Source organism: Ursus maritimus, unplaced genomic scaffold, assembly GCF_017311325.1.
Source record: "Ursus maritimus isolate PB19 unplaced genomic scaffold, ASM1731132v1 scaffold_21, whole genome shotgun sequence".
NCBI classification, from domain to species: domain Eukaryota; kingdom Metazoa; phylum Chordata; class Mammalia; order Carnivora; family Ursidae; genus Ursus; species Ursus maritimus.
In genome coordinates, this window is record NW_024424564.1 from 53,880,338 (window position 1) to 53,896,134 (window position 15,797).

General features: G+C 60.2%; 2 protein-coding genes across 3 annotated transcripts in view; one reads left to right on the plus strand and one right to left on the minus strand.

Annotated features, from left to right (window-relative positions):
• Positions 1-12,294, plus strand: part of GRAMD4 (GRAM domain containing 4) — a 46,121-nt gene extending 33,827 nt beyond the window's left edge. Inside the window, exons 11-20 of one of the 2 annotated variants that reach the window (XR_005836798.1) lie at positions 72-115; positions 191-300; positions 1,956-2,110; positions 3,680-3,824; positions 4,429-4,522; positions 4,845-4,929; positions 5,375-5,443; positions 9,115-9,217; positions 9,674-9,970; positions 10,321-12,294. Coding sequence is in view for 1 of the 2 variants with exons in the window: in XM_040637728.1 (XP_040493662.1) it covers positions 72-115; positions 191-300; positions 1,956-2,110; positions 3,680-3,824; positions 4,429-4,522; positions 4,845-4,929; positions 5,375-5,443; positions 5,850-5,954 (807 nt within the window). In the remaining variant the exon portion in view is untranslated. Of the gene's footprint in view, positions 1-71; positions 116-190; positions 301-1,955; positions 2,111-3,679; positions 3,825-4,428; positions 4,523-4,844; positions 4,930-5,374; positions 5,444-5,849; positions 8,311-9,114; positions 9,218-9,673; positions 9,971-10,320 lie in introns of those variants that run through there. The other variant, XM_040637728.1, reaches the window with a different exon arrangement.
• CERK (ceramide kinase) overlaps positions 11,814-15,797 on the minus strand; it is a 21,240-nt gene continuing 17,256 nt past the window's right edge. The window contains exons 11-12 of the mRNA XM_040637729.1: positions 15,258-15,466; positions 11,814-14,144 (exon numbers count right to left, since the gene is read on the minus strand). Coding sequence (XP_040493663.1) covers positions 14,072-14,144; positions 15,258-15,466 — 282 coding nt within the window. The 3' untranslated portion in view covers positions 11,814-14,071. The remainder of the gene's footprint in view (positions 14,145-15,257; positions 15,467-15,797) is intronic.

The following is a 15,797-nucleotide window of genomic DNA, read 5'->3' on the forward strand; positions in this document are numbered from 1 at the left end:
CCCCCCCCCCCCCCCGATGTCCCCGTGTGGATGACGGGGCCTGTGGTGACCGCAGCTTCTTCTCCACACAGAACCTCTTTGGCAAGATGGCCGACATCCTGGAGAAGATCAAGAAGTAAGTCCTCGGCCCCCAGCCCGCGGTGTCGGGGGTGCGGCCCCGTCCCCGGCTGAGCCCCCCTCTCCCTTCCAGCCTGTTCATGTGGGTCCAACCTGAGATCACGCAGAAGCTGTACGTCGCACTGTGGGCCGCCTTCCTCGCCTCCTGCTTCTTCCCCTACCGCCTGGTGGGACTGGCCGTGGGTAAGGAGGCGCCTCGCCCCGGGTCAGGGTTGCTGCGCACAGTGGGGAGGGAGGCGCGGGGTCCTGACCTGCTTCCCACCAGAGCCTCCGCCAAACGCACAGGCCTCCCGGAGGCCAGCTGGGAGCGCACGCTGGCGTCCCTTCCTCTGCGTCTCGGCCGGTGGCTTTTTATCAGAACCTTTAAACTTGGGAGAAATGAAGCCCATCAGAACCCCAGAACCATGATCACTGTTCCTTACAACAAGCTCATCATCTGCTTCCAAGGGACTCCCCACTTTCCCACCGAGCAGGGGAGCTGCTGGTGTCGGGTACGGACAGTGGTCAGCCAGCTCCGAGCGCTCGCAGGGCCGTGAGGGGTCAGGTCGAGGGAGGAGTGACGGTGTGGGGGAGAGGTCATGGGGGCGGTGGCCTCGATTCCGTGCAGGGTGAGGTCCGAGCAGAGCGCGAGGTTTCCAGAGTCTGCATTGGACAGGTCAGGAACAGCCCTTGGCCGGGGTGGAGGGGGCAGAGCAGTGAGGGCCGTGAGGCAGGCAGGTGGGTGGAGGTTCTGGGGCCCTTGTGGGGCCCTGCGTTGTGCTCAGAGCCCAATCCCAGGAGTTGTGGTTGGATGGGACGGTCGGGGAGGGCTCAGGGTTTGCCCTGAAGGGCTGGTGTGATGTTGCCGTCCAGGGCCACCAGGGAATGGGAGGGGCAAACTGATGTAGGGTGTTCAGAGCTTCATTCTGGGGTGGGGAGTGTGCAGAATTCAGGAGCCACTGGCCACCGGTCTGAATGTGCAGGACTTGGCTTTTGCCTGTATTTCAAACCCTGGGGTGGCAGGATGACTTGAACTCCCCCATGGGTTCGCTGGAACCCCTGTACCCAACCCCTGCCTGGGGCTTCTGCCGGGAAGGGAGGAGGGTGTGGGCAGGTGTGAAGGTCACCCCGAGGCCAAGGCCATGGTCTTGAGGCTGCCAACATACTCAGCCCGCCTACTCCAGGAAGCTGCACCCTTCTCCCCAGGCGAGACCCTGAGCCCTGACCCACTGTGGGGCCTCGGTGTCCCCGGCCTGGAGCGGGCACAAAGCCCGTCTGCAGTGCACGGATGGGGGCAAGGGTGGAGGGCTGGATCTGAGCTGGGGCGTTGAGCTCGGGGGTTGCACAGTGTGGGGGCCATCCCCAACTGCCCACCCCCCCCCAGCATATCGCTGGGGCCTCGCTCTCTCATTGGCCCTCCCCCTGTATGCCTTGCCCGGACAAGCAGGGCTGGCCTTGGGGGAAAGGACTGATACCAACCAAAGTGAAATGCCCTCAGTCCCGTTTCTCGGGGGGCCTGGGTCGGCACACGAGCTCTCTGACCTGGGGTTTGGAGGGTCTCCCCGGCCGTGACGGCTGCAGGCCCACCAAATCAGAGGATGGCAGGCTGGGGGTGGGTCCCTCACGCTTTCCTTCATGTCTCTCTTGGGGGTGTTGAGTGGCGGGCTTGTTTGCTTGTGAGGTGGTGTGATCGGCAGGGGCCACCTGTGGGTCCCAGGTGGTGAGACACAGAAGCGGACCCCCCGTTGGCTGGGTGGCCTTGTCCTCTTGCTTCCCTTGCTCTGCGCTGGCCAGACCTGGGTTCTGGGAAGCCGTCCGTGTGCCCTGGCCAGAACTGGACTGTTGTCTCCTGTCCCCAGGACTCTACGCCGGGATCAAGTTTTTCCTCATCGACTTTATCTTCAAACGCTGCCCAAGACTGCGAGCCAAATACGACACCCCCTATATCATCTGGAGGAGCCTGCCCACGGACCCCCAGCTCAAAGAGCGCTCCAGTGCCGCCGTGTCCCGCCGGGTAGGCTGGCCTCAGGCTGGGGCAGCGGCCCCCAGGCCCAAGCTTGCTGCTCCCAGTGCGTGCGGAAGCTGGTGTCGTTCCGATTTTGTGGGGCCCTTGAAACAGACACAGTGCGGCGAGGATTTCCCCACTGCCCGGCACTGCTGTTGCCGTGGGTGTGCCGCTGGGGGAGGCCGTGCAGTGCTTACAAGCCAGGCTGCAGGCTCCCTCCTGCCTCAAGGCCCCTCAGACCCTCCCACGGACTTGCCTGAGCCATGCTGGCCCCCAGGCCAAGGGCAGGCAGGGTGCGGGGTGCTGGTCATGACTGCCCAGAGCTTGGGGGCCTTGCGAGTAGGGAGCCCTGGGAGCTACTGTCCGCCTTCTGTTCCCCGGCTCTGAGGCTCGGGCCTGTGTTGTGCTCACAGGTTGGCACTGGTCCTGTATGTTGTTCATGGTGGAAGGTCTTTGTGGGTGTGTTCGGCCCTGGGTCCCAAACCTGGACACAGAGGACGAGCTGGCCTAGCTGTTCTCCTCAGGGTCTCACATGAGCCTGGGAGGTTCTGGGTCCCATAGGACTCTTGCGGAGGTGTAGGAAGGCTTCCTGAAGGAGGTGGCATTGGATTGCTGTGTTGTGTGAGTGTCATCTGAGGAGAGGGTGTCCAGTGACCCGGTGATGGGCGGGAAGTTCTGGGTCAGGAGTGGGTCAGGCTCCCCAGGTGCTGGGACAACAAAGCTTATTGGGATCCCAGACTCACCAGGAGGCCGTGCGGCTGTCCGTGCACGAGCAGGGTCTTCGTGAGCCCGCAGGGGGACTCTGGTCACATGGTGGAGGTGGGCCCGAGGGAGGAGGCGCAGAGGCGGGCAGCCTGGCTGCCTGAGGGCGTGGGAGGAGATGAGGGGCCTGTCCTCGCCCTGGGGGTCAGGACAGGGCCTCCACTTAGTGCTGGCCAGTCTCAGGAGAGACCGTGAAGGGGAGCGAGGACGTGGGCTTCCCAGGGGGCGGGGGGGAGGGAGACCGTGCTTACAGACCGGCTCAGCCACTGTGTGTGAGCTCGCGTCACGTGGACCCACTTTTTCTCTTGGTCACGTGTGTATCTGTTGTCTCCTTTCTGGCCAGCTGTCAGGGCTCGACAAGGTACGGTGTCCGCGTGGAAACCCCTCCTCTGCGAGGACCTGATGCTGTGCGTTGCTGTGTTGTGACTGTTTGACCTTTTAATGTCGCTTTCTGGGGCCTGTCCCGGCCAGTTCCAATTTCAAAAGTGCGTGGAACGGCCTCTGTGCCGAACACCTGGCGGCCTGGGGTCTGGACTGCGTGTGCCCGCTGCCGGCTCCGCCATGGCCTGTTGGAGTGTGGACGCTGCTGGGGGGAGGGGCTGTCCCCGCGGCTGCGGGGCATCTCTGCCCAGGAGGAAGCAGGGCTCCTGGGGTGTGGAGTGGCCCCAGGGAGGGGCTTGGGGGTCCGCACCCCGCATCTGGGCATCCGTACCTGCTGTTCCTCTACAGTTACCACTGGGCGGGGCGGGGGGCGTGCACGTCCTGCCCCCCACCCCCAGCTGGCGTGGCTGACGGGGCCACGTGCGCTCTTGGCAGCTGCAGACAGCCTCCTCGCGGAGCTACGTCTCCAGCGCGCCAGCCGGCCTCAACAAGGATGAAGACACGGGTCGCTTTCACGGTACCAAGAAAGGCAATTTCCACGAAATCTTCAACTTGACGGAAAACGAGCGACCACTCGCGGGTATGTGTGCGCGGAGTCTGTGGCCCGCCCTGGCCGGGTGGGGGGCTCACCGCCATGCTGGGCCCCGCGGCAGGGACAGCCCCGGGGGCCCGGAGGGCTCTGGGCAGGCAGGTGGGAGGAGCGGGGTGTGCTCCCGGGCTGCTCTGGGAGCCCGTCTTTTCTGCTGTGGGTGGTTGAGCGGCAGGACTTCAGAGGGTCCCCCAGAGCGCGGCTCAGAGCTGCTCCCCAGCTTGACTGTCGCAGGGGCAGGTGCTGCCCCGAGATCCCTCCCATGACCTGTCTGCAGGGCCGTGTGCTGCAAGGCAGCTGGGCTCCCAGGGAGCTGGGCCCTTAGAACCGCCTGGCGGCCGCAGTGCATAACCACCAACTGCAGAACAAAGGGCGCGCAGACGTGTTCCCTGAGCCTCACGGCCGCAGGCCGATCCATTTGCACAACCGTGTGTGTCTCCTCCGAGGGAACCAAAGTCCCGGCCGACGCGCGCAGGAGCAAACAGCTGCTCTCCGGGAAGACGGGGCGCCGGCCTTCCTCCCGCAGGCACTACCGGAAGGTGGGGAGTGTGTGGGCACATCAGCCCGGCTGATGGGTCGCTTCTGTCCCCACTAGTGTGCGAGAACGGCTGGCGCTGCTGCCTGATAAACCGGGACCGGAAGATGCCCACCGACTACATTCGCAACGGGGTTCTGTACGTGACGGAGAAGTGAGTGTCTCCGCGGGCCCCGCCACCCCGTCCCCCACGCTCACCACGGCAGCCGCGGGCCGTGCCTCCCCGTCTACCTCTTGCTGAAGGGACGGGCCTCAGGGACAGTCCTGGCGCTCGCGGAACGCCCCCAGCGTGCGTGAGTCAGACGCAGTGTAGGGCCGTGGGGTCAGTCCGCAGAAGCGATGAAACCCTCTCTCACAGTGAAAAGCCAGTGTGTGGTGACAGGCGGAAGGGGCCTCTGCTTGGGGGTCGCAGCAGCCCGGGCGGGCGTCCCTGTGCCGTTGCTGGACCGCGCCTCTGTTCCTTTCTCCTCTCATAGTTACCTGTGCTTTGAAAGCTCCAAATCCGGCTCTTCCAAGAGAAACAAGGTCATCAAGTTGGTGGACATTACAGACATCCAGAAGGTCAATGGGGCCCCCTCCCCCCCTTCTCCCTTACCCCTTTTGGATTCCGGAGGAGGGAGGCCACAGGGCCATGAAGCTGGTGGGCTTTGGATGGAAGTCAGATGCGTTCACAGTGAGGGGGTGGTGCCATTGGGAGGGCTCCCCTTCTAGAAGACCTCCATGCAGAGCCCCCTGGCTCCCGTCAGAGAGTGTCCACGTACCCAGCTCACTAGAGAGATGTAGGGTTGCTGGGACTGGGGGGCATCCCCCATACACACTGCCCTCTAGGGAGATCCCGTCTGGTTTCTCAGTCACTAAGTCAGTCTATCCTTCCATGGTCAGGAAGGCAGGGCTCCGTGGGGCGGGCTGGCTGTGGGCCCCTGGGAGGAGAATGCCCTGGGGCCTGCGGAGGACTGGCCCTGATCCTGGGAGGGGCCCATGCTGACGGTGTGCTGTTGTCCCGCAGTACAAGGTCCTCTCTGTCCTCCCGGGCTCAGGCATGGGGATCGCTGTGTCAACGCCGTCAACCCAGAAAGTAAGTGCTGGATGGGAAACGGGGGAGAAGGCAGAGTGGCCGGGGGTGTGGCTCTAAATCCCTAGGGCATGCATGCGTGGAGCCACCAACCAGCTGGGGACCTGAGGGGCCCCCTCTCCCTCTTTCCCTTGCTGCGGCCACAGCAGCCTCCTGCCGCTGCAAGTCCGGGTCAGGTTCGGGGCTGAGGGAGGGTGGCGGGGGGGGTCCAGTCTCCTGCCTCTCGGTTGGTCCTCCTGAAGGCCGGGGGCCTGGCCTCCGGGTGGGAGGGGGTCTGCCCTCATGCACCAGACCCTGTGGGGCTCCGCTCGGACTTGGCCTGGCGCCAGGCAAGGCCTGTGTGTCGGGGCGTCTTGTCCTCACGCCAGCCTGGCCGCGCGGGGTCACCACGGCGTCTCCACCCCGCCAGCCGCTGGTGTTCGGTGCCATGGTGCATAGAGACGAGGCCTTCGAGACCATTTTCAGCCAGTACCTGAAAATCACAGCGGCCGCAGCGTCTGGCAGCGACAGCTAGTGTTGCTTCTCCCGCGACGAAGCCGGAAGGGTTTTGTTCTGTTTTTTTGGTTTTTCTGGGTTTTTTTTTGTTTTTTTTTTTAACAATTTGATAGTGGAAAAACAATTGGACATCCTCCTGATCTTTTGCAATAATTCCCCTCGATCTGTGGTTTTTATTGTGTTCACCCTGCGTCTCACGGACCCCTTCACGCAGGGGTGGGGCCCTGAGACGGTGCCCGCCCATGTGACGGGTGAGGCGCGTCTCACGGACATGTGGACACAGAGGGCAGGGGATCCTCGGAGGCCAGTGGAAAGGAGGACACACAGGACACACCTGCCCCCACCGCCAAGTACAGCTGCCGTGTCTCCGTCCCCACTGGGCAGAGACCCCACGCCAGCCGTGCAGCCAACCCTCCAGAGGCCGACGCTCTTCCACACCAAAGCCATAGCCGAGGAGCTTTGCTGGTCCCGCTTCCCGGGTGTGAAGGATGTCGGTGATGAGCGACTCAGAGGCCCCTTCACTGACCACCCTGAATGGGCCAGGGGGTCTCACTCCTTCCTCTGGCGAGGCCTCCCGTGGCGTGTCGTCAGAGCGGGGCCTGGGATAGGGGCGCGGCTCGATCTGGCTTACGCTCTGTGCTGACCCTCCGCGGGGGCCGGGAGGCTGGCCAGGTTGGGCCCCACCCACCACCAAGGCCACTGGCCATCTGGGCCTAACAAGCCACCAGGAGGCCGGGAATCGGCGACCCACGTGGATGTGGAGTGGCACGCAGGTGGAAGCACGTTTTTCTCACATCTGCTCTTTGGAAAGTGCCGGGGAACATCTCCCAGGGCTTTCGGGGGCGCTGTGAGCCTGGGTTCTCAGATGAAAGGCCACCGCAGCACGGCTGGCAGCAGCTGCCTGGGTTGGTGAGGGAGGGGCTCTGGGGCCCTGGGGTGGGAGCAGCCCGGACACACGGTGGGCCAGGCGTGCAGCCGGTCTGCCCGTGGGAGCTGCGAGGAGTGACCGTGAGCGGAGCCCAGAGGCTTGGGGCCGGACGGTCTGCACCCCTGACGTCTGACGGCGTCCTGGCGGGCACCCCCTGGCCAGCACACACCAGGGTGGGAGCCAGCCACCCCCTCCCTGCGCCCAGCCCAGTCTGGGCCTTGCCCGGACGCCGGCGCACTCATGGCTGAGGCTGAGGGGCCGGCTGCAGGCAGGGTTCACCTGGGGACAGGCCTGTGACCTGTGTGAAGGACAGGCTGAGATTGTGGCGGTCAGCATGACTGCCTTCCTGGTCAGCACACTTCCAACTCGAATCAGTTCCTCGGCTTGTCCTGAGTCCTTTGGGTGTCACTGAGATTGTTGTTTTTTGAAGAAACAGAAGATTATATTTTTTACAGAGAGCAAGCTGTTTTTCTTATTTTTGTATCATTTTTCAGATGTAATTTTTACCTTTGCTCCAATCCTAATTTGCTGGTTTGGGTGAGGTCTGGTGGCATTGCTCACATCCCCCTTCACGGGGGACCGTGGGGCCACGTGCCGGGGCCTGGGCAGCGCTCCCGGGGAGCCACGCCGACCAGCCTGATGAAGCACACACCCCGCCCAATCGGTGAGACCTGAGGGCACCCGCGGCACCCAGCGCCCCGGTCCGGCTGGCATGGTGTTCGCAAGATCCCGCAGGACGGCCTTCGTCAGACCGGAGGCGGAACCCACTCTAAGTCTGGGCGTTTGGCTCCCACCGTGGGCACAGGTGGACTGGCTCTCATGGGCCCCGTGGAGGCTTCAGGCACCCCTGGGGACCCACCCTGGGGACCCTCCCCGGTGTCTGAGGCGAGGCGGGCTGGGCCTGAGCGGCCCCCAGAGACAGGCTTCAGGGTGACGCCCGTGGGTGCCACTCACGCCCCTCCCCGGGGCCTCTGAGGGGTCGGCGTGGTGGGGCTCGCCCTCGTCAGCAGAGCGGGTGGTTTGGTTCGAGTCCCTTCTGAGGAGAAAGGGAGATGAAAACTGACCACGTGCGGAGCGCGGCTGCGGGGCGCTGGGTGGACGTGCGCCAGTGGCTGGGCCCTTGGGAAGCCCGCGCTCGGCCGGGGTGAGCACAGCCCGCACGGGGTCCCGGCTGCCCGGAGAGCGCGCCTGTGGTTTCTATCAAGTTGTGTAAATCTGGGCAGATATTTACTTTCTATGACTAATCACTGAACTAGAATGAATGTTACATTTTTTATGTCTGAAGCTTGAGTCTATTTTGGGTCTGTAAATAATCGTTACTGCTGTCACTTTTGTTCAACAAAATGGTTGTACTGTATGAAGAATCAATGAAAAATCCCCTGTAACATTTTTTTAAGAAAACTTTGTTTGTTTAAAGAAGTCTTGTATAAATTATAATTTTTATTTAAATAAACCTGAAATGCTTTGTGCTCAGGGGAGGGCGGGGGACGCTTGGCTTCCACGGCGGGGCCCCTGTGCGTCGCAGGCAGCTGGAGTGGGGCAGGCCGGGACCCCTCCAGGTGGCCCAGGACCTCCGTGGCCGCCAGTGCTAGAGGGTAGCAGGCATTTGGGCTCCAAAGCTGTCTGGGTGACGGCTGGGGGGTGGGCTGTGGGACAGGGCCATGAAGGAGGGTGACACGGAGCAGGGCGCAGATATCCAGAGGAGGCAGGAGCCCAGGTTCCAGAAGGCTGGAAGGCCATGTTGGGGCATCCAGGGCCTGGCGCTGGGTGGCGGGGCAGTGGGACTGTCGCTCTGCCGGGGTGTGGAGGAACCTGGAAACGGGTCCTCGGGATTAGGGTGCAGGTCCTGGCCCCAGCTGGGCATGACTTCCCTGGGATTGGTGGGCATTTCTGGGACCAGGTGCTACCTGCAGCCTTCCCACTGGGGTTTGGGGGGAGGGGTCCCCAGTGGTACCTGTGACTGAGCCAGTCCAGACACTGACAGTGGAGACAGAGGGATGCAGGAACCCACCGACATCTGAAACCACCAGAGTCCTGTGCTCAACTAAGCTGGGCACAGCCAAGGACGTCCAGCCTCCTGCACCCCGAGCCCACAGGAGCCCCACCCAGGTCCCACGAAGTGAGCTGGAGCGGAACAGAAGCCAGGCCTGGTGGGCCAGCCCCGCGCTCGGAGGTGTGGCCCTGTATATTGCGTCCATCCACCTGTTTATCCATCCGTTTGTCTTTTCATCTATCCATCCATCCATTGCAGGCGCTGTCCCAGGGGCTAGGACGTCGCTGTGACGGGCCCAGTGGTCCCTGGGGAACCCGGCATCCGAACATCCTTGAGACTGCTGAACAGCCCGACAGGACAGGTTCTGTGAGCTCCCACCCCTGCAGGGACGCCTGCTCTGGGGAGGGAGAGGGTGAGGAGGGATCGGAGCCCAGGGTGTGGGTTGCACGGGCCCCTCCCTGCCCACCCTCGCTGATGGGGCTCCTTGTCTCCCTTTTTTATTATTTAATGTGTCAATAAAGTAACACAAATAGGTCTAATCGCTATTGTAAAAATTGGGAAGGCAGTATTTTGGTAGAATCGGTTCTATTTTAGTTTGCACGTTTACCACAGTGCTCTGGAGGGGGCGCCCGTGAAATCAGAGGACGTGCCTTGGGGGCCTTGGGTACTTGGGCCTTTATTCTTGGGGAGACGGACCCCTGCCAGGCTCCCAGCAGAGTCTGTGGAGTCAGGAGGAGCCACCCGGGGTGGGGAGGGTCTGGGGCCAGAGGAGACAGGAGCGCGGAATAATTGAGGAATGACTAGTGCGCTTGTCCAGTCCGCTTCTCACGGGCACTTGCTGCCGACTCCATAACGTGGCATTTGGTGAACGAGTTTTCCGACTGTGCGAGTGAACGAGGGAGCCGCGCGTGGACCAGAGGGGTGTCTCTATCACGTCAGCAACCAACGGTGCGGATCAGTGCTGTTCACCCGCAGAAACCGACATGCAGAGCTGACTCCCCGTGCGTCCCCTGTAACAGGCTGGAGTGAGGGGCTGGCTGCTCGGGGTCAGATGGCAGGGTCGCGGAGGGCAGCCACTGCCAGTGACGTGATGATCCAGGAGGCTCTGTCCTGCGTGAGTGTGGGGGGGGGACCCGGCTGCTGAAATCTGCCCCCCCCCACACACTGGAGCTGGGAAGCCCACTCCTCCACCGTCAGGCTGGCATCACACAGGGGGGTGCGGGGCTCCTGGGACGCGGACAGCAGAGGTGGGGGCGGGCGCCCGGGGCCCTGCTCCCTTAGAGGCACTGTTTTCACTGCTGTACTGGGAGTCAGAGCTGGCACGAGGGGGGGGGGACACACAAAATGGGTACGGTCCTAAAGGGAGCTCCTTGGCTATCCCTACTTGTAGATGATGATACAGTAGAAAACCCTAAACCTAGAGGTAAGGTGGATTTTTTAAGATTTTATTTATTTACTTGACAGACACAGCATGAGTGGGGCCGGGGGAGAGGGAGAAGCAGACTTCCGCTGAGCAGGGAGCCCAACGCGGGACTCGATCCCAGGAGCCTGGGATCATGACCGCAGCCAAAGACAGACACTTCACCGACTGAGCCACCCACATGCCCCATGCAGGTAAGTTTTCATAGTAAGAGGCATGTTTTCTGGATACCATATGATACACTTAAAAAATCACATTTCTATGTAAAAACAAAAATTTTAGAATAGTCCCAAAATACAGTTTTTAGGAATATATCTAAACATTTCTGAGATTGTGGAAAAATTATAGAACTATGGAAAGACCTGAGTGAGGACTTATGGGAACGTGGGCAGCGTTCCTAGACTGGAAAGTTCAGCGTCGTGAATGAAGATGTCTTCTCAAAACGTGCAGAATGTAGAAACAAGTTCCAGAAAATGACACACAGTGCGACTCCTGTCAGGTGAAGAGCAAAACGTGCGGAACAAGACGTGCGTCGCCGGGGAACCTAAGCACGTAACGGAAGAAGACACTTTCTTGAGCCCGCTTGGGCGCAGGGGCTGGGGCCTGCCGAGTAAGGGGACAGCGGGCAGGTGAACGGGAAAAAAGGCATACAATGTTTATTTGGTGCTCATAGCTTATTTTTTTGTACATGGAGACCTTTATAGAAAAAAATCAGAAGAGCCAAAGAAGCAGTTAGACCCTGGGGCTTATGCACCATTTTAACAAAAGGGCAGCAAATTTGTCTGGAAGTGACAAGACAAAGGAAAAGGGGTTTGGGCTTCCAAGGTACCGTGACTTTACTGGGTAATTTCATATGGGAAGTAATGCAAGGTTGGGGGCTGTGCAGACCCAACTGGGCACCGACCGTCCCAGTGGCAGAGGCGGGTCTGCTCCGGCGCTGGAGAGAGGAGGGCACGCTTCTCAAGGGGAAATTCATGTCCTGCTTTTGGGCAGACGGGATGGGGGGCAGAGGGCGCCTCCTGCTTTTGCTGCTTCTTGACGGTCTTCAACTCAAAACAATCCTTATACCAAAGTGACCTATTTTGGGGTGGCCTGTCCTGACCCCCTCACATGGATAAAGCAATGGAATGGTACACTGGAAACGGGGGTCCCCTGTCGAGGCAGCAGGGGAGAGCTGACCCACGAGGGGAACACAGGGACTTTGGGGTAAAGTTCCCTTTCTTGGCCTGGGTGGTAGCTACGTGTCGTTCGTTTCATTCTTGTTCTTTAAATCGTTACATAGGTGGGGCACCTCGGGGGCTCAGACAGGTGGGCGTCCGACTCTTGATTTCGGCTCAGGGCATGATCTCAGGGTTGTGGAATCGAGCCTGTGGTCGGTCGGGCTCCACGCTCAGCGGGGAGTCTGCTTGGGATTCTCCCCCGCCCCCTGCTCACGTGCACCTGCGCTCTCTCAAAAAAATAAAAAATGTGCGTTGGTATTTTCATAAAACATGCTCTGCTTTACTAGAACAAGAATTTATAAAAGAAAAAAAGAAACTCTGCCCAAAGTAACTTTATTTTTGTCTTCTCAAACATATCAGAGCAAATATGCCATTTTCCAATCTTGAAACCAGCAAGATTACAAGAAAATGAAACCACCCTTTCAGTCTGTACTTGCCGTTACACAGGATTGTGCAGGGAACAGTCGCCCCTCCCCCCGGGCGGCGGACACGGCCCCCAGGTGCTCACTTGGTGATGAGAAGAGGCAGGAATAGGGTCCGAGCGTAATGGCTGCTGTGGCGTTTTTGCACTAATGGGTCATGAAGGAAGTTAAAACAAAGACTAACCCTTCTGGATGGTGCCAGGTTTGCACTAACCGACCACCGACTCGTTTTCTCAAGACCCTGGAGTCCAGGTGCTGTGGGGCCTTCCTGGAGATCCGAGCCTCTTGCCCACGCGGGAATGTCTGAACAGTCCTTCCGTCCTGTCACAGATCATCGAGAACTCTCGGGGTGTTCCGACAATCACACGTGCCCCGACAACAGTCCCACGGCCTGCGGTTCTGGACATCGGCATGCGGGCAGCCGTGCGGGAACCCCAGGGCGTGGCCGGCTCTCTCGCGGCCTGGACTGTTTTTCTAGAATTGGCAGTGGGTTTTAGGACAGACCAGTACGGTTTTGGGGAAACCCTGAAGGAGCACATTCTACAGCACGGTTCTGGGTGGCCAGGCGGCCCGTTGCTGCGGCCCCCAGGCCCTGACGTGCAGCCGCTGCCCCCGCACAGAGCTGCCGTCCTCCTCTGGTTTCTTCCAACCAGCAGCAAGCACTAAGAATCCGAAACAGCCGGCGCAGATTCACTTTCCACACCCAGACTACGCGCCCACCCAGGACTCAGTAAACCACTGCATTTGTACAATTACTCGATAATGTGGTCGACCTAGAAAAAACACCGTTAAAGCTGCCCTTTTGTCTGACCTGGGTGGGACTGAATGATAAAATAGGAGATTTCATGTATACTTCAAAATATAAACGCTGCAAATGAATTCTAAAAATATACGATGTCTGTGGATGCCAACAGGACCAGCTGCACCTCCGTAAAGCCAAGCGCGCTCCGTACGCTCGACGGCGCGAAACGGCCTCGTCACAGTCGGGCTTCTGCTCTTTGCAAACCAGAGTTCAAGCCGCAGCGTGTAGTTCAAATAAAGCTCTTTTCGATGCATCTTCCATATACCTAGGCGTGAATACAAAGCAAACAAGGCCACAGTGCGGACGAGGGCCGCGCCAGGGCCCGGGGTCACCGCTGCGGGGAGCCCCCGGCCGCTGCTCCGGCGCGTCAGCACACATCTCCAGCACTCACCGCGGAGACGCCATCTATACTCTCCGGCTGCAAAGGACGACGTTTCAATAAACATGTAGAACTAAGTGTGAAGAAAAGCACACGTCTGGACCACGTACGTAGCCTCGGGGCCGGCACCCAAGGAGCACGGGGGCGAGGGCGCTGGGGCTGGAAGGGAACCCAGGATCACAAGGTGCATCTGTACCCCCCGCACACGCCTGCTTCCTTCCGCTGCCCCCGAAGCCCGCCCGGCACCCACGCTGTGTCACTCCAGAGCACGGGTCCTCTGAGTTTAAAACCGTTGCCACGTCCAGAGTTCACGATTGTTCTCGCCACCAGCTGGATTGTCCCAGAAGCACGAGCACGATAAAAGCAAGGGCTGGGGTTTTGCTACAGCGTCACTCCTGCCAGCGTCCTTCTCCCTACGAGGGCCCTGCTCCGAGGTCAACAAAGCAGGGCGACACCGCACTGGAGCCCCCCGGGACGCACTGGGTCTAGTAAGCGTGTCCCGAGCACAAGTTAAGATGAAGATAAAATGAAGGCAATCCACGATTTTCCCAAACCTGATCACAGACACTCTAAGTCCTGCAAAGTGGATCAGTGGCTGCTAGGCACACGTGTCCACATGCTGTGGCCTCACATCCACTGTCCCTAAAATGACCGCAACAGAGCCACTGATGGGCCCTTGAAAACTCGGCGCCGTTGGCATAAAATCTAGAAGCCAGCGCCCCCAGACCGACAAGTGCCGTTTGTGGCGAATAAGTTATATGACACGCAACCCACAGGTTCACGGAGAGCTGAAAATGCCAGGTATGTTCACGCACTTGTGGACAAAGGTATTTTGTCTAAAATCAAGATCTAACTATCAAAAATAAATTTCTAAATTTAAATGTATAGATCAACGTAATTGGTCTGCAGAAATTTTCTTAAATAACGTTTGCACTTCCCAAGTGCAGCGAGGGGGCGACGTGCGAGGGCAGCTCAGCTGTCTGCTCCTTCCTTGGGATCCTCCTCGATTCCCCGTGCGAAGAGCCGAACCAGCTGGCAGTGGACCCTGCAGAGACACGGGGCAGTGTGACCCCCGCGGCTGGTCAGGGTGGAGGTGGGATGGGGGTCTCGTCATGGCCTGCTCTGGGCCCGACCGCGCAGGGACAGGTCCAGGGCGCAGAGTGACTTACCCACGCCCTTGAGAGGCCTGTTTTGTAAACAGAGCTGAGGGCCCTGCAGACCCGGTTCTACATTCAGCACCCCCTCTTTAGCAGCGTGACAAACCTCTAGATGGCCGCGTTCCGAGCTTTCGGGGCCACGGGGAGGGCTCCATGTGGGGCGACCCCCGTCACACGGGATGTGCAGGACGTTTGGTCACCCAGGACGCGCGGGCCCCACCCCAGCCCTGGCCCAGGCGTCCAAGGTGTGGCCGAGGTGCTCTGGAGACCCCGCCTTCCACCACGAGCGTGAGGACGAGAGTCCAGGGGCTCAGCAGTCCGTGTGGCTGTCTGCCCCACTGGCAGGGCCACCTTCCCCCCTTAGTAATGACGTCACAGCCTCCTCCAAGATGTTCAGTAAGAAAAACCCTGTGACTAAGTCACTCACTGCTCAAGGCGTGGTAATGTTACCAAGACACCAGGCTTTACTGCACAAAAGCTGCTGCTCCTGATTTTCAGAGTATCCTGGTTTTTAGTAAATCCTTCAGCCAGCATTAAAAATACTTCCGTGTCTAACTTGTAAAGTTACAAAAGCTGAAATCCCTGTGCATACGACTGTCCTAGCCGGTTTTCCTGCGGCCTTGTGGCCACCTCTCGTCCTCAGATGCCCACGGGTCTGGAGAGGACCCACTGCCCCGCACGCCAGCGGCCGGAGGCACGGGCCTGACGCCTGCCCCCCAGGGCGGCTGCGAGCCAGACCCTCAGCTCCGGCCACAGGTGGGACTCCTGAGGCCCGCGGAGCTCCTAGTGGACTCCATGGCACGGGACCTGGGAAGCGTCTGCAAAGGCCGGCTTGTCTGTTTAATGAGTATGTCACGTTGTGACGTACACTGTGACGCCCCAGTATCTCCCAAAGCCAGTCGATGGTGCCTCGGGTGCTATGTGGAGACGCACGTGATTATGGTGCGCTCTTGGCCGCAGGACGCGGCGCTCGCGGAGCCCGGGAGGCGCACGGCACGCACCTGACCTCGATGGAGGAGCTGCTCAGGATCTCCCCATCACAGTTCCAGGAGCTGTTGGACGCGGCGCAGCAGCAGGGGGGGGCGTCGCTGCACATGGGCCCAAACCGCATCTTCCCCCTCTCCTTGAGGTCGCTGTCCTCGTCCTCCACGTGCTTCGACAGAAACTGGAACTTCTTAACTCGATAAACTTCGACAAAAGCGAAGTCAAACTACCAAGAGACACAGAACAGGGACGCGTTGTCCCAGGCGCGGTGCCGGGGAGGCCGGGCCGCGGGCAGCACGCCGGCAGCTCAGACGCCCGCCTCCCACGGCGTCCACAGCGACGAGCGCTTTCTAAAGAATTCCGGCAGAGGCGCCTGGGTGGCTCAGTCGGTTAAGCGTCTGACTCCTGGTTTCGTCTCAGGTCGTGATCTCAGGGTCATGGGATCGAGCCCCGTGTCGGGCTCCGCACTGAGTGTGGAGCCTGCTTGAGAGTCTCTCTCCCTCTGCCCCTCCCCCTGCTCTCACTAAAAAATAAATGGATCTTAAAAAAAAAAAAAA